Here is a 21,850-nt window from a genome sequence, read left to right on the forward strand (position 1 = left end):
ATACATTGTTCTTTTTATTTTGGCAACAAACAATAATTTTCTTACACTATATAATCTATTCCACAAGAGATGGCGTTAAATAAATTTGATAATATGGAAATTTGAACTTAAATAATTAACTTAAGTTGGTAAAAGCACGTTTTTTATGTGTATTATCGAATTTTTACATTTAATTGTATTATCAATGGTTGAATAAATATATAAAAGTAAATAAAAGCTATACAACTTGCTATAAACAACATGATAACATAACAGCTACTTTACGATAGATGGCAGTGAACTTGAAATAAAATTATACTAACGTCAAGTCGATTAGTCTGTATCTGTCATGTCATTGAAGATAGTTTGAGTGACTGACGAATTAAAATTGATTTATTTACTATTTTACTTAATTTTCTTACTTTCCCTTATCGTTCGTAGAAAACGAAATTTATTTAAAAATGTAATTCTATATTTGTTCTTTTTATTATACTGCATTATTTTATTAAAATGAGTGCAATAAAGGGTAAAGGTCCAATATACGACCCGGGCTTATGCCGATGTTGTGGGACCATGAAGAAATGTCGCGTTTTGAATGTAGAATACGAGAACAGCGGCAAAAAGGAAGTCTATTCGGATATGATGATGGACTGCTTTGGGCTACTGGTAAGTTTTTAAACTTTCACCATTAAGACTATTATTTTAAATGGGGTAATCCGAAACATTGTCAACTTTATATGTTGGGGTGAACTAAAAACTTATATGCTTACATTACGTATGGTATATTTTTTTTATGGATGATAATGGAATGGTGCGGTAACGGTTTACGCTGGCAGGACACCAATGGAGGATAATAATCTTAACATCCTAAGTGCTTGTGAGGGAAGTTACCTCTGAACTTCTCACTTTAACAGAGTGACTAAAGATGACAAAAGACACTCTTTTCAAATATTCAAACATACTTCATCTGCTATACCAACTAGTCTAGACATTGATTGCAAACCTCATTCTAACACTGCTCATGTTGATCTGAACCTGAGCAGTTAGCCCATCTCAACATTTTCTTCACCTTTTGTCATGATGGTTTCCACTCGGAAACCCATGGAGGTCAATCTGATATGCTATATTGTTAGCAATAGGGTTATTAGTCCACAGTATTATCTATCTATCAGTTTTGTAAATGGATGATAATGGAATGATACCTTTTTTTTTATGAATGACTAGCTGTCACAGCAAACATTGTTTTGCCTTAAATAAAAGAAAAATTTAGGGATGGACTACCCCTAACATTTAGGGGCATGAAAATAGATGTTGCCCGATTCTTAGACCTATTCAATACGCTTACAAAATTTCATGAGAACTGGTCAAGCCATTTCGGAGGAGTATGGGAACGAAAACTGTGACATGAGAATTTTATATATAAGATAATGGAATGGTGCACCTGCCTGCACTAACGGTTTATGAGGTCAGGTCAGTTACCCCATTGTGACAAATTCATCAGAAATTTATCACAATGGTTTCCAGGGGGAACCGCGTGGAGGTCAACCTGACATGGTACATTGCTAGTAATGGGTTATGAGTCCACATTACTAACAATCCCCTTCCCCCCTAGGAGGAATGGTGCCTTGTACTAGGCCAGTTAGGAGAGGAGCTTTGATTAAAAATGTTGCACAAATGCGGAAGATGTTACATACAGAAAGTTGTGCAGGCCAGCCAGTTACTGTATTTTATTTTATTTATAGCCTTTGTGCTGACAATCATCAGCTTGTCCCAAGACATAGGCCTCCTCCAAAAGACTCCAGGCTCCTCTGTCCAATGACTTCCTTCTCCATGTTGGTCCCGCCACTGCCCTTATATCATCCTCCCATCTCTTTTTCTGTCATCCTCGTTTTCTTTTTTGTTCTCTTGTATACCAATCTATAACATCCTTAGTCCATTTCTCTTTCTTACTTCTTATTGCATGTCCTGGATTTGCATTTTAGTTTCTTAATGGTTTCGACTGCATCTGTCAGTTTGGTTTGTGATTGTGTTTGTCAGTTACTGTTTAGAAATGTTTTAATCATAATTTACAATATAATTACAGCTATCCCATTTAGATGGGAAGCCGTCTGAGAGGCTGGTGTGTGCTACATGCGTGCTGAGGCTCCGGGAGGCAGTTGGTTTCCGTCAACAGGTTCTACAGTGTGAGGAGGCGTTCATACAGATGAAGATGTATGATATTGATAATGAAGGTATTGTTAAAAAGTAGTTTTAATTGTATTTACAATTTAATGTTTTTAAGTTATATCATATATTCAATATGATATAATTTGAAATTATGTCTATTCTATGAAATTGATGCAATTTATTAATATATTTTTTTTAATTATTCTCGTTCTTCTTGTGATTAATCTGCATTCTGAATGAGTGGTAGAATCAAAATATGACTATTCAAAAGTGCTTGTAATGGGTTTATTTGAATAAAGATTATTTCTATTTCTATTATTTCTATTATTCAGATGCATTATTCCATTATTATTGATAAAAAAAAACTGCAAAATTCTATTGATTTCCTTTTCACAGAGCGTCAGATAGAGGAGCGTATAATATGCATACCCAAGGTGGAGATGGATGAGGTGAAGACTGAACCTCAAGACCGGGAGAGCGATGTTGGCTCCCTGAGCGGGGACGCGCTGGCGGACACTGGTGACTGTTAGTATGACACTTTAATCCTGTATTAAAGTGATGTTTTTTGTTTATAATTAACTAGTTACTCGCTTCGGCTTCACATGGGTGTACGTGTATTATACATATAAACTTTCCTCTTGAATCACTCTATCTAAAAAAACTGCTTCAAAATCCGTTGCGTAGTTTCAAAGATTAAAGCATACATAGGGACGGACAGACATTGAGAGTGACTTTGTTTTATACTATGTCCATTAGCCGAGGAAGGCTATAAGTTATATAACATTACGCTACGACCAAAACGAGCGGAGCTGAAATAAAAATATTGCAAAAGGTGGGGAAATGAAATGTAGGTGAAGTTGCGCGGGTCAACTAGTATATGATGTACAGAAAACACCCAAACCTGTATAAATAATCGTACTCATGAACTCAAATATTTGTGCCGTGCGAGGAATCGAGCCCGCGACCATCGGAACCACCACCGGACCATCGCAAACCGCTACTGAGGCCACTAAATTACATAAACACTCGTCGTAATTTTAGATGGAGATGACGAGCTGATCAAGTCAGAAACCTGCAATGACGATACTAATTCAGATGATTTGCCGCTGCAGTGCATCAAGAAGGATTCAGCCAGCCTCAAGAGATTGGAGCTGAAGAGGCAGCGCGTGCGAACTTCGGCCATGATGATGAAGAGTAAGTAGATTTTATAATTTACACAAAAATATATATCTTATTTGGATTAATCAGAGACATTGTCAACCGTTGGTTTCAAGAGTTGCACTCACAATAACGGTTGTGGTAAAAGCGATATGGCTAGGAATTTCGTATTCGACAAGGTAAGAAGTGAACCTACAATGCATTTGCTACTGCATAATCACGGAGAGTGTTCTGAGGAATTGTTCGGATTAATACCGGCTGCTGAATTTCACCACTGTACCACCAGCCAGAAACTAAAGTACCATCCTGATCACTGGATGAACGGCGGTCCTCCACAGTGCGGTGTTCTAGAAACTTTTTGCCACGCACAACCATTGTGGAATCTCGTTCCAGCAATGGTATTTCCGAACCGATACGATATTGAATTCTTCAAGAAAAGAGCTTATTCCTTTTTGAAAAGCCGACAACGCACTTGCAATTCCCGTGGTGTTGCGGGTGTTGATGGGCGGCGGTAATTACCATCAGGTAAGCCGCATGCTCGTTTGTCCCTTGTGCTATAAAAAAAAAAATTACTATAGTCTGTCCCGTTGTTGTGGACTCCTTTTAAGCATAAAGATACATGTACCAGAAAGCTTCACTCTCATAGCTTATATCATACATAACTTTTGTAAAATACACTCATAATGATTGTATGTATCGAACATTCAATCATACTCATGAATGCAAAATGTACTGTGTGAGGAATTGAATCCGCGACCATTGAAAGTACGGCGGAGTTCTTAATCAGTATACCACTAAACCCGATAACTTTCCCGAGAAATTTTAACAAATTTACAACTTGTACTGACAGTTGATCTGAGAATATATATTGTTCTTTTTATTTCCAGAGTTGCCAATGTCGAAACTACAGCAAATGATGCGAGAACGTGACCCGGCCTACATAAGAGAAACCAACATTCTCACCATAGTGGAATTCTCGTACGTTTGCCCGTTCAAGTGTCGCCACAATCATTTGCTATGTTACTACTGCGGCGAGAATTTCCAAGACCCACTGCTGTTGAGGCAGCACACAGAAAGCTTGCACCATCCCAAAAAGTTCAAAGTGACAGAAACGAAGAATGTGATAAAACTCGATTTAACAAGAATCGATTGTCGACTGTGCGGCGCGGGAATCGATAATCTCGAAGATTTTAAAAAACATATAACGAGTGTTCATAGGAAGAAGTATTATTATAATCATAAAGATTCTATATTGCCGTTCCGTTTGACGAAACACGAAATGAAGTGCGCGCTGTGTGACGTATTGTTTCCCTATTTTCATGCGTTGAACAAACATATGAACGAACATTTCAGTAATTATGTGTGTGAAACATGCGGTTTGGGTTTCGTTGATAAAGCAAGGTGAGTTAGTTACTGATATTAATATCAATAATTTCTTTGTACTGGGTGTAAGTGACAGGTTGGCAATAACTGAAACTATGAATACTGTGGCCTACTTATATACATATTAATACATAATAATATAGTATTAAAATACATACATATAATAGATATATTACACTATATAAATACATACATAAAGATACGATATACATAAAATACTTTTTTTTTGACAATTCACACAGCGCGATCTAGACCCAAGTTACGCTAGCTAAGGCTTGAGTTATGGGTCCTAGACAACTGATACAAATACATAGATTTTTTTTTTCGTAAAAACACACATATTATACATAGATAAATTATTTTACTGTATAGTAAGCTTTGTGGGTCAGTAGTTCTTTAAGCCTTTTTTTAAATAAATAAATTTTATCTTCTTGTTTTATGGTTTCCGGGATTTTATTATATATTACAATGGATCGGTAATACGGACTCGCCCTAAACATTTCTATTTTAGGTTCTGGTAGGGCCAGTTGGCTTTTTAATCTATTATTACATTTAAAATTAAAATATGATAAATGCTCATGAACAAAAATACAGCTATCTCCAATTGTTTAAGAATTAATAACCGAAAGGGTTATCACATCATATCACAAATAAATAATAAAAGTAAACATTGTTTAGCCGTATAAGACAATATCACTATTAAAACCCCTTCTAAACCCTTAAACCCTTCTTCTACCAACGGGGTTGTTGGTAGAGGTGTGAAAATTTAAGGCTGTATGTATTTTTAATGTCACATAATAAAAAAATTAAAATTGTCGACCAAATAAAAAATATTTTTTTGGGGTGAGTCACCCTTAACACTTAGGGGCATAAAAACGTGTAACACGAGAATTTTATATATTACAGTAATTTACTTATGTATATAGTATATATTTTAGTAAGTATTTAAGTTTGTATATATTTTTCATAGCAAGATGGACATAGAAAAAAAATCTTAAAAACATTTTCTAGGTTCGTCATGCACCAACAAAGGCACGATGTCGGTGACTTCCCATGTGAGACTTGCGGGAAAATATTCAAAGCACAATACAACCGGGACCTACACATAGACAGGGTACACAACAAGCGGGGCCGGGTGTACTGCCCCAAGTGTGACATGAAGCTCATGTCGTACCCTCAGAAGCTGAAGCACCTGGTGGAAGTCCATGGGGAGGAACCGCTGAGTTTTCCATGCAGTATGTGTGATAAAGTCTGCGATACGAGAAGGACATTGACTATACATAGGCGGAAGGATCATCTGAAGGATTATAGGTAAGACTAGCTGTACCCGCGACTTTGTCTGCGTGGAAATTAACCTTATTTTTCTAAAATAAAAGTAGCCTAAATGACTCTATTACATCAGCTACCTGCCAAAAAAAGTCCCGTAAAAATTGGCACAGCCATTTCAGAGATGAGCCGAAACAAACAGACAGACAGACAAAAATTGTAAAAAATGTTATTTTGGTGTATGTACCGTATTTATATTCATATGCATGTAGTAAACGGTTATTTCAATATTACAAACAGACACTACAATTTTATTTATATATATAGATTAAAACTCTAGGGTTAGGATCCAAACTAACCGAAAACACTTGTGTATATGGTTTTACTATATGATCATGACTTGGGTTAGAGTTAAAATCTCATCTGATTGAGTGGTAATATAGACCAGTTTAGCACAACACTGGTTTCCCTCGAGGCTGCTGACCCCCTATAACTAACTGAACAAGCATTTGTGGAGTAAACCCCGCTCGCGGACACCGCGCCTCGCCGGCCCCACGGACATTGACCTTGCGATAAGTGAGTTCTTTGCCGGAAATCGAAATAATTGACGTATGTTTGAGCAATAGTGTCAAAACATTTTCGACGTAACTTGAAACGACCTAAGTCGAGGAGTCCCCGTATTTATATCAGTTGTCTAGTACTCACAACACAAGCTCTGCTTATTTATTTTATTTATTTATATACTAGCTGTCCCGGCAAACGTTGTTTTGCCTTAAAATAAAAAAAAAATAGGGGTGAACTACCCCTAACATTTAGGGGGATGAAAAATAGATGTTGGCCGATTCTCAGACCTACTCAATACGCTCACAAAATTTCATGAGAATCGGTCAAGCCGTTTCGGAGGAGTATGCCGCTTTACGTCCGATGGTTGCGGGTTGGATTCCTCGCACGGCACAAACATTTGTCTTCATGAATTGTATCGGTCTGGGTATTTTCTATGTATAATATGTATGTATTTAAGAAAAAAAAAACTATGTATTTGTATCAGTTATCTAGTACTCATAACACAAGCTTTAGCTAGCTTAATTTGGGTCTAGATGGCGCTGTGTAAATTGTCCTGAGATGATTATTATTATTATTATATAAACTGTATACACTAATATAAATATTATATATATAAATATATATATACATACTACATACATAACAACATGCAACAAATAGATACACAACACAAAATGCAAGCAGCAGCAGTAACTGTGACACACGCATAGGAATGTTACCTACTAGTAATGTGACAGTGATAACGACAGAAGAGTGATACGGATACGGATGCGGATGTGAAATTATTTAGGATTGTCCGTTAGTTTCGGATAATTTCGGTTACGGATATTAATTTTTTAAGGAATTTCAAAAGGAAAATACAAATAGCTAATAAAATGGTTATATAACGTGTCTGCACTGAATAAGATATTTTTCTTTCTTTCTTTCTTTCTTTCTTTCTTTCTTTCTTTCTTTCTTTCTTTCTTTCTTTCTTTCTTTCTTTCTTTCTTTCTTTCTTTCTTTCTTTCTTTCTTTCTTTTTCAATTAGGCTCCGCCTCTATCCGATATTTCGGATTCGGTTACGGTTACGGACCTCTCTAACATCCCTGATAATTATTATTTATTACAGATATGAGTGCCAGTGTTGCGGTCAGAAGTTCTTCACGCGTTTCGCATTAAACAATCACATGCCAACGCATACGGGTGAAAGGAATTATAAGTGTAAAGTTTGTGAGAAGTCGTACCCAAGACTGAAGACGCTGAAGGATCATATGAGGATACACACCAACGACAGGAGATACAGGTGTTTATTTATATACTATTGTGTGACTGACTGGTCATCCGCACCTCTCTAGAGGAAAGTTTGGGGCCTCGAGGCGAACTCCTTCATCATTTTTTCTTACTTGGAGAAAATCCGTCATGGAGACCCGCCGGCCGGGTACTGTGAGACTCCTACTCATTAAAAACTGCAAGATATCCCGACGAAACGCCTATAGCCGGAGTCGCGGAATCGAATGTCAGTCCACCGCAACTCTGGCGGCGTCGGCCCGCTTTAGTTTGCGAGCCCTTTCGCTTTTATTTTGGGGGCCCACCCCACCTCGCTTGGGAAGGCACGCGGGGATACGCGCGCCACCTTCTCAGGCTTTCCTTGGAGATGCGACTGCCCCCGCGGTCACACCTCAGGCCCGTACTCCTTTACCCCTGCATCAACTCCATCAACAACCTTCGAGTGGATTGAAGCCTCTTAAGGCGAGTATAAAATTAAGAACTTAACTTGCAAAAGTAGTGCCCACTAATAACACTTGGGGATAATTTTTATTATTTGTTTATATATGTATATATATTTTTTGCTTTTTTTTTTACTATAGTCTGTTTTTTAATCTCGGAAACGAAATTGACAGGTGTAAATGTCAAATTTTCAAATAATGTTACATGTTATAAAATGTTATGTGGTATATTATTTTGTATACTCTATATTTATATCCAGCAAATATATTATATAATTTTACTAGCTACTCGCCCCGGCTTCGCACGGGTGTACATGTATTATATATATATATACAACTTCCTCTTGAATCACTATCTTAAGAAAAACCTCTTCTAAATCCGTTGCGTAGTTTTAAATATTTAAGCATACATAAGGACAGACAGCAACACCGATTTTGTTTTATACTATGTAATGATTGAATTATTTAAACCGCCTTCGAGTATCAGCACAGCACAGCATAGCAAAAATATGGTGTTGCCATTACAATTTGCATTTATTCCTAACGATATTTTAAACAGGCAACGCAAGACTTTTGTCAAAAAAAGAAAAAACATTTTCGCGCCTAAATATTACTTTTTTTCAGGTGTCATATTTGCGGCCAGGCGTTCATCCAGAACTGTAGCTTGAAGGGGCATATGAAGAGTCAACATCCTGAATATGGATAAGACAACAGAACTCAACGTTTGTGGCTATTATAATCTACATTATATAATCTCTAAATTCTTACTAATATTATAAATGCGAAAGTTACTCTGTCTGTCCGTCGCGCTTTCACGCTACTACTGAACCGATTTTAAATATTTGCTATACAGATAGTCTAGACCCTGAGAAATAACATAAGCTACTATTTAATGCGAAAAAGGGTTGAAAGGGGAGATCACAGGTTGTACTTAAGTATGGCCATTTTTAAAGTTAGAAGATTAACTTATTTTTTAGGCTTTTTTGGATTGGATTTAATGATATTTTTTATCCATTTGGATCATTGTTCTGTTTATTTCATTCGTCAAAAGTTAAGATTACTTTAAAAAATGCTATCCACTCATCACTATTCCACACGGGTCACTATTCCACGCGGACGAAGCGTGGGCACAGCTAATATATAATATATTCTATCTGAATACTTCATTCAAACGTTATTCTTGTGATTGAGATTCAGATTGCGTGATAAAATAAAAAAAAAGTCTAATAAAATGTATTTCTACAATGATTATTTATATTTCTGTACAATCATATTTGAAGCCGCCATTTTGCAGGTTCTATAAGACAATATGTCGCCATCTTGATTGACAGTTAACAGCCTCGGTGCTCTAGCGGTTTAGCACATCGTTTTAATTCCGATGGTAACGGGTTGGATTCTTAGCACGGGGCAGACATTTGTATTTATGAGTATGGTTGTTTGTATCGGTCTGGGTGTTTTCTATGTATAATATGTATGTATTTACAAAAAAAAAATCTACATATATGTATCAGTTATGTAGTACCCATAACACAAGCTTCAACTAGCTTAATTTGGGTCTAGATGGCGCTGTGTGAATTGTCCTGAGATTATTATTATTTAAATAAAAATGTAAGTATTGATATCGTTGTCTAGTACCCATAACAAGCTCTGCGTACTGTGGGACTAGATGGCGCTGTATTAATTGTCCAGGGTTGTTTATTTATTTATACATTAATCATTAATCCCTTGCAGTTTATATTATAATTATGAAAGAAATGATTTCTCCTTAGTTACTTATTTAAATAATAGCATCTAATACCACCAGTGGGAGAAAAACAGTAATGTGCCCTGTTGACTCCATTGCTAACAACATACCATGCAAGTGATATTCCCCCCGATATCTATCAAGACAAATTTCTGGTAAATTTATCACGATGTGTTAACAGATCCGACCTCATACTCATCTATCATCCTCCATCGGTGCCCCGCCAGCGTAAACCGCTTCAGCAGACGGGTGCGCCATTCCATTATCATCTATAAAAAAATACCAATGGCTAACCACACCCTTCCCTTCCCATAAAGTAACTTATGGATTAACCCATGTATATAGGTATTCATAAAATACTCATAAATGTACATACATAATGTTTATACTATAGTTATATATAGATATCTAATGTATAATAATAATAAAAGATTATACATATTTATTGTTGTTTATTTTATTGTTCTACTAGCTACTCGTACTCACGTATTATATATATAAATCTTCATCTTGAATCATTCTATCTATTAAAAAAACCGCTTCAAAATCCGTTGCGTAGTTTTAAAGATTTAAACATACATAGAGACAGACAGCCACAGCGACTTTGTTTTATACTATGTAATGATGATTGTGAACTACCGACCAGTACCGGCTTTCCACAGATGATTTACAAATCTTTAAATTTCTCAGCTAGTTCTAGACTATACATATAAACCTTCCTCTTTAATCACTCTATCTATTGCTGAACACTGCATTAAAATCTGTTGCGTAATTTAAAAGATACAAGGGAACAGACAGCAACGGCGACTTTGTTTTATACTATGTAAAGTCGAAGTGGGAGGGAGAGGTAGGTAAACCAGCAAATCTCTATAATTTTCTAAGATCCTGTCTGAACTGCAGTAAGTTCTATACTAGAATGTGTATCTAAAGCTGCACTAGCAGGCTCCTACCAAAATTGCTAGGCAGGGAGAGAAACACGAGCGGTGAAGGTGAGTGTCGACGTACCTCGGCAAGGGGAGTTAAACCTGCACCCGGATCTCAAGTCCCAGGAACTGGGAGTTTTCTCTCAGCCACCAATGGACCTGGTACCCATGAAAAAAGAAGAAAACAATCAGAAATTAGTTTCCCTCACAATAAGGTTGTTTATTAAAATAACATCATAACTGCTAATCTAGATGGGGTAGACAGAGGCACTGCCAATTATTGACTACTTGATTTATAGATAAGCTGTATAAGTTACCGAAGCTCGGTGCTTTAGTACTTCCCAATGGTCGAGGGTTTGTTTCCACGCACAAGAGTTTCCACGAACAAGTCAGGAGTACAATGTTTTTATTGGTTATGTATTTACAAAACATGGTGTATCCTATCAGTTATATAGTACCCATAATACAGGCTTCACTTAGCTTGGGATGGCGTTGTGCGAGTTGTGCAGAATTATTATATATACATATAAATAAAATTGGAGCGCCTGTTTGTAATATTGAAATAAGCGTCTTTTACTACATGCATGTGAATACATACATACACCAAAATAACATTTTATACCATTTTTGTCTCTCTGTCTGTTTGTTCCGGCTAATCTTTGAAATGACTGGACCAATTTTGACGGGACTTATTGACAGATAGCTGATGTAATAAGGAGTAATTTTGCGTACTTTTTATTTTAGAAAAATAAAGTTAAATTTCACGCGGATGAAGTCGCGTGTACAGCTAGTCATTTATAATTTTAGACATGGCCTATCTACTTTTGGATATATTTAAATCCAGAATGAACACAGAAGTTTATATGTAGTAACAAGGGGCGAGCCTACCATCGTGTCTCGGATTTATTTGGCCCGCTGTCTTCGAATTGACATCTTTTTGCCATAACTAACGGTGGTAAACATAAGGCCATGATAGTTTTTAAGTCTATTTAAAGATGGTTTGGGTGTACATGGTTATTAGTACAGAACAAACTCCATTGTTTTGTGTCTAACAGAATGGTAAAAAATAACTGCGAGTTAAAAAAAAAAAATTCTTGTAGCCCCTACTTAAAACGGTTTTATATTTTTAAAATGAGACTGTGATATCCCAAATTTTTCATAGATTCTTCTGTCAAATAAATATCATGGTATTTATGGCATTTTTCCCGAAGATACATTAGGCTTATTTTCCATCATCTAAATTTCCATATTTTAAATCATGATTTATTAAAAGTCAGTGGGGTAACAAAAAAACCTTTTGTTGTTGTTTTTTTAATTTTAACATATCGGATGTATAATAAGAAAAATCAAGTAACAAAAACAAACAATGGCAAATATCAAAGATTACAGAAATTTTCTCAACATGTCAAAATCAGAATTCCTGAGCAGAATTGGGTTGCCAAATCTAAAAGAAATTAACTTAACTGGATAAACAATTAGAAGTTAAATTAAAAAATAATAAAAGTGATTTTTGTCGTCACTGCTGTCAATAATAAAAATACTATTGACAGCAGCGATGAACAAAATATTATTTGTTATATTCATTATTTAATGTAACTAAACAAAGCCTATTGTCATATCAAATAAAAGTGGGCTACATTTCAGTCATTATCATAATATTTTCTTGATAGTAAAAGATCCAAATAAAAGAACCATGAAATTAATTTTGAAATTAGCGATATCCATATATTAATACGCAAAACAAAAACTTTACCCCTTTTTATGACAATTGCGAGGAAAAGGAGTGCAGAATACTAACATTATTTAAAATGATGTGTAAAAAATAAATGAAATCGGTAAAAAAATTACATACATTAACCTAACCATTACCTGACACATACGAATATGTACTCTTCTGTTTATTGCCTGTGCGCTTGCTAGTGCTTCTGACACTTATTATAATAGAACTTTAATAAAATTCAAAATAATAATTTCAATTTTCGACCATAATGGTCGAATTTCGATCACTAGTTCTAATAAAAGAAACATTAATTTAATTTTAGAATTAGCACAATCACCGAATTATATCTGGTTACACTTGTAAAAAAGGCCAGACTCAGGCCAGACGCACCGCAGACGTTGCGGGGTGCGGGTTATGGATAATGGCGTGGATTGCGTTTAGCTATTTCTGTGATGAATTTGATTTATAAATTTTAAAGCAATGTTCTTGCATAATACTGTAACTAAGTGTCTAATATAAGATTATAATGGTAGTTATATTTTCTGTGAAAATTAAAACCGTATAGTGATAATGGCAGCTAAAACAATGGAATGGCGGCCGGGCCCCACGGTTTGTCGTTGTTGCCTCGCCGAAGGTTGTTACAAAGACATTTCTACTGAATATTTTTGGATGGGGAAGCGGGAAGTCTATTCTGAAATGCTTTCGGAGACGTTCAGCGTCAGCGTAAGTATTATATGCAATAACATGATGTGGCGTCCATTTTCTTGGATTTAATTGTGTATAATCCGACCATGACAAATTGACATGTATTTATGAGGTAAACCCACCAAGTGAATGCACAATTTCAATCGGTTGGTTTATAAAATCAATACTTTGTTTCGGCGTCTTATGCATTTTTTATTTTGTTTGACCTGCGCGAGTAACGTACCTACTTTATTAGTTTTATTTTAAATATATGATAGTGGAATGGCGCACTCACTTAAAGGTATGGCGGTGCCCCAACGGAAGATGTTAGAATGATCATTAAGACTGGCCAATTAGCATGCCATGTAGAATTCAGCAAGAATATTAATATTGACTATGATTGAGGGGAAGGTATAGTTTTTTTTCTTAATGGATGATAATGGTGCACTTGCTTGCGCTAACGATATACACTAAAACCGGGAAACCATTAAAACCGGAATCAAATTACGGTCTGAGATTTTAATCCCTCGAAAGTCGTATCAGGAGTTGAACTTCAGTCACTCCATACCTTACACGGGTACGAATGATGCACTCGCCTGCGCCTACGGCATACCCTGGCAGTGCATCAGTGGAGGATGATATGGTGAGCATGAGGTCAGGTCAGTTCGCCCTTCATGGTAAATTCACCAGGAATTTATGGTTATTTCCACAGAAATTCTTTCATTAATCAATCAGGGATATATTGTTAGTAATAATTGTGGCCAATAAAGGAAACCAGGGAATAATATATTATAAACCAGGAATTTATCATGATGATTTCCAGGGAAATAATTTCATCAATTAATCAGGGATACATTGTTAGTAATAATTGTGAGTGATAAAGAAAACCAGGGAATTGTAAGATATCTATATATATATATATATATATATATTGTATATAGTGTATAAACACTACTAACTAGGGCCTAAGAATATCCTTCAATTCTTGTCCCTAATTTATCCTTGAATTTTTAGCCCAAACAACCCAATAAAAAAAATATTTAGGGCCAGGAAGGGTTACTGAAAATAACAATAGAAAGGAGTGACAATTTAGAACAGAATTTAGTATTTGAAATGAAGCTTATAAATAAATATGATATGTATATAAAGCTTATGATATAAAAAATAGATCATAGACTAAAATAAGTGGCCTGTATTCCACAGTAATAATTATAATAAAACTTTTTACTGTGCATAAAAGAAAATATAATTACAAAACGGAACAACATAAAATATGCAAACAAAAGGTGGACTTATTGCACAAAGCAATCTTACAATGTTAGTAATGGTGTTATTAGTTCACATACTAATAATAACCTCCTCTTTGTTCAATGAAGCTCTAGAGGCTATTTGCCTCTAGTTTTATTGAACAAGTTTTAAATAGCTTCCAAAACCAAAAAAAAAGTGGATTCTGATAAAAAGAGATTGAGATCAGGACTAGCCCAGTGATTAACTAACTTGGAATTGATCAGGATTAATTTTGGGGACCATGTGGAGGCGAACCTAGTATGGTACATTGTTTTTTTTATGACCTGCCTGCGCTATCGGTTTACCTTGTCGGGGCACCAGTGGATGATGATAAGAGTATGAGATCAGGTCAGTTAGCCTATCATGATAAATTCACCGGGAGTTTATTACAAAGGTTTCCAGGTGGAACCGCGTGGAGGTCAACCTGACAGTGTACATTGCTAACTATGGGGTCCAGAGTTCATATTACTAATAATCCCCTTTCCTCCTCTATAGTATTATTCAACAAGGTTTGTTAGTTGACTATAGATTCCAAAAAAGAAAAGATAAAAGTGTATTAAGATAAATGAGATTGAGGTAAGGACTAGCCCTTTAAGATTAACTAACTTGAAATTAATAAGGATAAATTCCGGGGACCATGTGGAGGTCAACCTAAAATGGTACATTGTTAGCAATATAGCTGTGCCCGCGGTTTCACCAACATGAGTTTTATAGTCTATATGTTATTCTGATGTATAAGCTAAATATATTACTGTAAAGTTTTATCAAAATTCGTTCAATAGTTTTTGCGTGAAAGAGTAACAAACATCCATAGTCACAAACTTTCGCGTTTATTATATTATTAAGACAGTAATAGGTTCTAGTGACCCCTAGTCTCTATTACTAACAATCTCCACCGGCCACCTTCCAGATGTTGCTAGCCACTGGTTAGTCGCTAGTCCAATCCTATAATCTTAATATTATGACATTAATTAATTTCAGTATTTATGTTTTAATTTTTTTAAAGTATACATTACAATGTTGTAATTACTCTATCATTGCCCGCTAACTACCACTTCGGTCATAGTGTTAGGTTGGCTGGAAGAGATCTCCTTTAGAGATAAGTCTAACTTAACACACATTTCTGCAAACTACCACTTCGGTCATAGTGTTAGGTTGGCTGGAAGAGATCTCCTTTAGAGATAAGTCTAACTTAACACACATTTCTGCAAACTACCACTCCTGTCATAGCGTTAGGTTGGCTGGAAGAGATCTCCTTTAGAGATAAGTCTACCTTTACACACATTTTTCTATACTTTTTAATATTACAATTGCAATAAAGTATTTATAATAACCACTGATCCCATTAGGTATAGCTATTTAGGATCAGTGACCTCAAACATTGATGTCAATATGGATGATCATGAATATTGATTTTTTTTTGTTTTAATAAGTAAATTATTGTTTAAAAGTGTTGGTAATTTTAATTGGAAGCATTTTAAACATCAAACTTGGAGACAAAATCAATCTCACTAATATAAGACAAAAAACCAAACTGACAGATGCAGTCAAAACTATTAAGAAACTTAAATGGAAGTGGACAGTTGTCAGCACAAAAGCAATAAATAAATAAAATTTTAATTAGAATAGAATAGAATTTATTAATTCTTTTTATACAGTAAGATAAGAAATATAAAACTTAGATAGTTTCAAGAAACTTAAAGACTGTACAAGTAGAAACTTACGCAATAAAAATAAGCTAATTTTACCTAAATGCCGTCTACACAAAGTTAGTAATTCATTTTATGGTAATTGCGTAAGATTCTATAATAAACTGCCAGAGTCTACGCTAAATCTTACAGAGAGGCAATTCAAATCTTATATTAAACAAATGCTATGTAAAAAAGCCTATTATAAGATAGATGAATTTATAGATGATAGCAATATATAGCAAGAATAAGTTTATTTGCGGACAACGTTATAATTTTAATTTTCATACTGCTTTCTTGATATATGATAGCGTAGCGGCTTTTGTATTGATTGCCGCATGCATCCTTATGTAAAGTGCGAATACTGTAACTACCTATATGGTAGTTACAGTATTAATTGGTAGTTACAATAGTAATTTTTGTAGCTGTGACGTGGTCGTGTGGAATGAGTAGTCATGCTCACTAAAATGTCCAGACATGTGGCGGCGTGGTGGGCCGGGTCAATGGGCTCCCTAAAATATGGTCGAGCGCAGTGATGGCTGGCTCATCCGTCATACTCGTGAACGAGTGCTGCTTGTAGGGACTGGTCTGCTCTTATCACTACGACTGATTTAATCTTATTGCATGATTATATTTGACCCAAAAAATTAGTGCTTGTTGGTAGTTTGTATTCACACGTTTCGACTTGTAAATGTGAACTTACAAGGATTATTTAAAGAGCAACACACGAGTTTCGTGCTCGTTTTTCTTGTGATGAGACAGCTTTCCGAACGAGTGGTAGATAAAAAACAAATTGTTATGACTATTCAAAAGTGCTTAAATTAAGTTTATTTGAATAAATGATTTTCTATTCTATTCTATTCTATAAACAATTACAATTTACATTCTAACAACTCTAAAGAGTTCTGTAATATACACATTAAAAAAGTCATTGTGCACCACAATTCAGCTTAATTCTGGGAACATAGTTTCCAGCACTGATTTTCAGTTAAGAATTTACTTTAGTTAAAATACTATTTAACTTTCATAGATTTTAGATGGTTCTTTTCAATCTTGTTTCGTCTTTTGAGGCACAAATTATTTGTATTGTATGTTCTTGTACAACTGAAATGAAAATGTTAAATGATTATTGATTCTTGTAATATACGAATTTGCTACATTAAAGTATATGTGGTTTAATGAATCAAGTTTCTATCTATTTATTGTACTATCCTTTAAACTAGAGGTTACCTAACTTTTTTGTGTCTTAGACCCCTCGCCATATTTTTGCGATTTTGGGTAGACCCCTGGTATTTATTTTTTTGTAAATTTCTAACTGTAATAAAGTTTAGTGTTAAAAACATATAAAAACAACAACATGACCGCTGTCGAAGACCCATTGCAGTTTGTCATAGACCCCCGGGGGTCGATATAGACCACTTTGGGAATCACTGCTTTATACCGTCCCTATACTTATAGGAAGTATATGTTTTCTCTCTTTAAAAATAATAAAAACTATTTAATTTACGGCTGAGGGAATAATCGCCCTTAGGCGTAAATAGCTTTTTTTTATGTTTCTACTTTAAAAACAAATTCTGGGATTCGGGGAATATCCATATTATTCTATCATATGGCAAGTACATAAAATAGCTCACCTACTGCGATCACTAATAATGATGTTTGGTGATTTTTACCCGCAATGACAACTCTATCACCGCATCAAGGGATATATAATATACTAGCTGTGACCGCGACTTCGGGGGTTATAGTGATTCTCACCAAATAAAGAAAACATAATATGGAATAATCTAAACCAAATTGCTAAAAAAAGTTACATTGTTCTAGCTCCAAAAATGTCGATTTTCCATACAAACTTTCATCTCCTCTTTCAACCCCTTAGAACCCTTAGGATTATAAAGTAGCCTATATCCTAACTCAGGATCTAAACTATCTGTGTACCAAATTTATTTTAAATCTGTTTAGTAGTTTTAGCATGAAAGCGAGACAGACAGACAGAGTAACTTTCACAGTTATAATATTAGTAAGGAAGTAAAGATATATAAAAAGAATAATAATATATAATATACAGATTGCCTACTCAACGGCTGGCGGTCCTAACAGCAACAGCAGGCTCATATGCGAGCCATGCATATCTCGGTTACGGGATGCCTCGGACTTCAAACGGCAGGTGCAGGAGTGCGAGAGGACCTTCATGCAGCACCTGGACCCTGGCAGCACCTCAACTGCTGGATGTGAATGTAACCAGTTTTTATAGTAATAATAATAATAAAATTTCTTCATCACTTTTATCATCATCGTATAACTCATCTACGGTTGGCTATGGTCCGCGTGTTTGAACGTATTACCCCCGTAAAAAGGGAGATATATAAAACATATATAAAAGAATAATAATAATAATAAATGCGACAATAATGTAAATAATAAATAATAACATATGACTTGGTGATATAAGCCCGACCTTGTGATCACTATAAAATAACCAATATATGTATATTGTGAAACTGTGGGAATAATATAATAATAATCTCAGGATAATTCACGCCATCTAGACACAAGTTAAGCTAGCTGAAGCTTGTGTTATGGGTAGTCGATAACTGATGCAATTATATTCTTAAATACATACATATTTTACATAGAGAATACCCAAACTGATACAAACAATCATACTCATGTTTGTGACGTGCGAGGAATCGAGCCCCCGTCCATCGGAAATGAGGTGGTGACCTAAACCGCTAGACCACCGAGGCCGTCAAAAAGGTGTTATATATCTTACCTACCATGGTTACCAAGGTCATTTATTTATTTACCACCCTGTCATGGATCGATCGATGGGTCGATTATATTTTTTTTCATTTCTCGGCTTGTACTAGATTAATAGTAACAGACTCATCAATAGTAACACACTCTATATATATACTGAGTATTTGGATAGTAGGAGAATCGAACCTGTGACCATAGGCAGATAAACCATTATTAAACTGCTTCACCAACTTCATTATGACTTCTTTAATCTATACTAGCTAACCAATCCGGCTTCGCACGGGTGTACATGTATTATACACATAAACGTTCCTCTTGAATCCGTTGTGTAGTTTAAAAGATATAAGCGAACACACGAAGCGACTTTATTTTATACTATGCTACCTATGAGTGTACATGTATTATACACATAAACGTTCCTCTTGAATCACTCTATCTATTTAAAAAAACCGCTTCAAAATCCGTTGCGTAGTTTTAAAGATTTAAGCATGCGTCCCTATGCATGCTTAAATCTTTAAAACTACGCAACGGACAGACAGCGACGGCGACTTTGTTTTATATAGTATAAAACAAAGTCGCCGTAGCTGTCTTTCCGTTGCGTAGTTTATATAAAACAAAGTCGCTGTCACTGTCTGTCCGTTGCGTAGTTTTAAAGATTTATGCGTACTATATTACATGGGGCGGGTTTATCTTAGTGAAGATATTAACATATCATGGTTGCAGTGACCGTGGAGCCGGAAGACGTGAAGATTGAAACTGTGAAGTTGGAGGCGCATCTCTCGGATGTCGATGTCGATGATGGGCCCGACTTCGGTGATGACGATGATGATGATCGTAAGTACACTAATTGAATTAAAATAATTAATATAAAGTAAATTTCACTGACAGCATTTATTATTACATTTTTAGTAAAAAACAGTTGTTTTGAAGAAGAAAAAAGGAAATACAGTCAACCCTCCTATAACGCGGCGAGTGCGTACCGCGTTATATGTAGACCGCGCTATAAGAAACTCGGAATTAGTACAAATAACATAATATGTTAATTCGCAATTAGTACAAATACAAATCGTACCATGTTATATAATTAGTACAAATAACATAATTCGTACCATGTTATATGTAGACCGCGCTATAAGAAACTCGGAATTAGTACAAATAACATAATTCGTACCGCGTTATATGGAGACCGCGCTATAATAAATTCGGAATTAGTACAAATCACATAATTCGTACCGCGGTATATGGAGACTGCGCTATAAGAAACTCGGAATTAGTACATATCACATAATTCGTACCGTGTTATATGGAGACCAATAAATACAAAAGACAAGATAAATTGTAAATTATTTTTATTGAATTGAAGAGTTCTAAGTATTGATAAAAAAATGAAATAATAACAAAACTAAAAGACTGTGTATCAAACACAGAAAATTTACAACATAAAGAATTATAATACAATTTAGATAATTAATTGTGGTTACTAATTTTTTTTAATGTTAATTTAATTATTTTAATTTTTAAATTTAATGCTGAGTTGCCATTTTAACTTTCATCTGCTTCTTCGTTATCCCATTTGTTTGTGGTCGGCGTAATGTTTTTGTCTTCCATTCATCTCTTTTCGCAGTTGCTTTTTACTTCCTTTCTTACAATATCTTCTTCAGAAGAACCCATTAAACAATTAAAACTTTGGCCGTATCAAATGGCGGCTAAAGTTCCAGTTAATCATTCCAAAAAATGTGAAGAGGAGAAGGAGAGAAGGAGGAGAAACAAATAAAATTAATAAAAAAAAAATACCATATCATCACACACAGTCCATCCATCTCTTTTTCGATTTTCCTCTGCCCTTATAACCATCCACATTCATATGCAACACCTTCTTTAAAACATTATATTTATTCCAACGCATTACATGTCCATACCGCGTCAGATGATTACCTCTCCGAAACCGGAGCCACTTTCATACTTCGATATATGCTTATAGGACGGTAGAAAAAAAAAATTATAATGTAAAAACTTGACGTTCATAAGCGGCTAAACTGTCCTACATGAATAAATTATTTTTGAATTTGAATTTGAATATAGATGATAATGGAATGGTGCACCCGCGCTAACGGTTTACGCTGGCGGGGCACCAGTGTGGGATGATAAGATGAGCATGAAGTCAGGTCGGTTTACCACGATGGTTTCCAGGGTAACCGCGTGGAGGCTATCTGACGTGGTACATTGGGCAATAGGTTCGTTAGTCCACATTACTAACAATCCCATTGCCTTCACTCGAAGGATTTGTTGCAGGGATAAGTCTACCTTTTTAGTTTGTTAATTAGCACACCTTGTCATACCTCCGGCTTGGGGGGTTAAAAATCCACCAGGCCCTTTCCGGCAGGGGGACTCTCTTTTGAAGATTTTCTATAAAAAAAAGGACTTCTGCTCACATTGTTCCTAAAATATTTTATTATTGCATTTTCTAAGTGCAATAAAGAAAATATAAAGTGACATATATACAAACTGTTGTATTTATGAGTATGATTGTTTGTATTGGTCTGGGTGTTTTCTTTGTATATTATGTATGTATTTACAGAATAAAATCTTAAGTATTTCTACCAGTTAGGTCTTGGGACTAGATGATGTTGTGTGAATTGTCCAGGAGTATTATTTATTATATGCGGCCTATGTTTGCGGTTTTGTTTTTGTTTATATTGGTCTGGTTGTTTTGTATATATATTACTATCTGTGCCTGCGTTTCCAACTCGCGTTAAATTTCAGTATAAAATATAGCTTATGTGTTATTCTAATGCATAAGCTATAATATTGTAAAGTTTCAT

At 35.2% G+C, this 21,850-nt stretch overlaps 2 protein-coding genes across 18 annotated transcripts in view; both read left to right on the top strand.

Annotated features, from left to right (window-relative positions):
- The first annotated feature begins 345 nt into the window (after window positions 1–345).
- On the top strand, window positions 346–8,950 carry LOC131850282 (zinc finger protein 260-like). The gene is made up of 8 exons (XM_059200491.1): window positions 346–645; window positions 2,063–2,210; window positions 2,542–2,670; window positions 3,187–3,339; window positions 4,191–4,704; window positions 5,698–5,997; window positions 7,625–7,798; window positions 8,847–8,950. The coding sequence occupies exons 1-8, from the start codon at window positions 490–492 to the stop codon at window positions 8,926–8,928; spliced, it is 1,656 nt and encodes a 551-aa protein (XP_059056474.1). The 5' UTR covers window positions 346–489; the 3' UTR covers window positions 8,929–8,950.
- Window positions 8,951–12,976: 4,026 nt separating this feature from the next.
- LOC131850278 (gastrula zinc finger protein XlCGF57.1-like) overlaps window positions 12,977–21,850 on the top strand; it is a 71,261-nt gene continuing 62,387 nt past the window's right edge. For all 17 annotated transcript variants that reach the window (XM_059200473.1, XM_059200471.1, XM_059200476.1 and 14 more), the window contains exons 1-3: window positions 12,977–13,332; window positions 18,337–18,505; window positions 19,752–19,862. In XM_059200473.1, coding sequence (XP_059056456.1) covers window positions 13,180–13,332; window positions 18,337–18,505; window positions 19,752–19,862 — 433 coding nt within the window. In that variant the 5' untranslated portion in view covers window positions 12,977–13,179. The remainder of the gene's footprint in view (window positions 13,333–18,336; window positions 18,506–19,751; window positions 19,863–21,850) is intronic.

Source organism: Achroia grisella, unplaced genomic scaffold (assembly GCF_030625045.1).
Source record: "Achroia grisella isolate CSIRO2021 unplaced genomic scaffold, CSIRO_AGI_Agris_v1 utg719, whole genome shotgun sequence".
Lineage (NCBI taxonomy): Eukaryota > Metazoa > Arthropoda > Insecta > Lepidoptera > Pyralidae > Achroia > Achroia grisella.

What these genes read in the sequence shown, in the direction of transcription:
- LOC131850282 (XM_059200491.1), top strand. Translation starts at nt 490, where the DNA reads ATGAGTGCAATAAAGGGTAAAGGTCCAATATACGACCCGGGCTTATGC. An exon ending in TGGACTGCTTTGGGCTACTG is followed by an intron (nt 646 to 2,062) that starts GTAAGTTTTTAA and finishes ATATAATTACAG; the next exon opens with CTATCCCATTTAGATGGGAA. An exon ending in GGTTTCGTTGATAAAGCAAG is followed by an intron (nt 4,705 to 5,697) that starts GTGAGTTAGTTA and finishes AACATTTTCTAG; the next exon opens with GTTCGTCATGCACCAACAAA.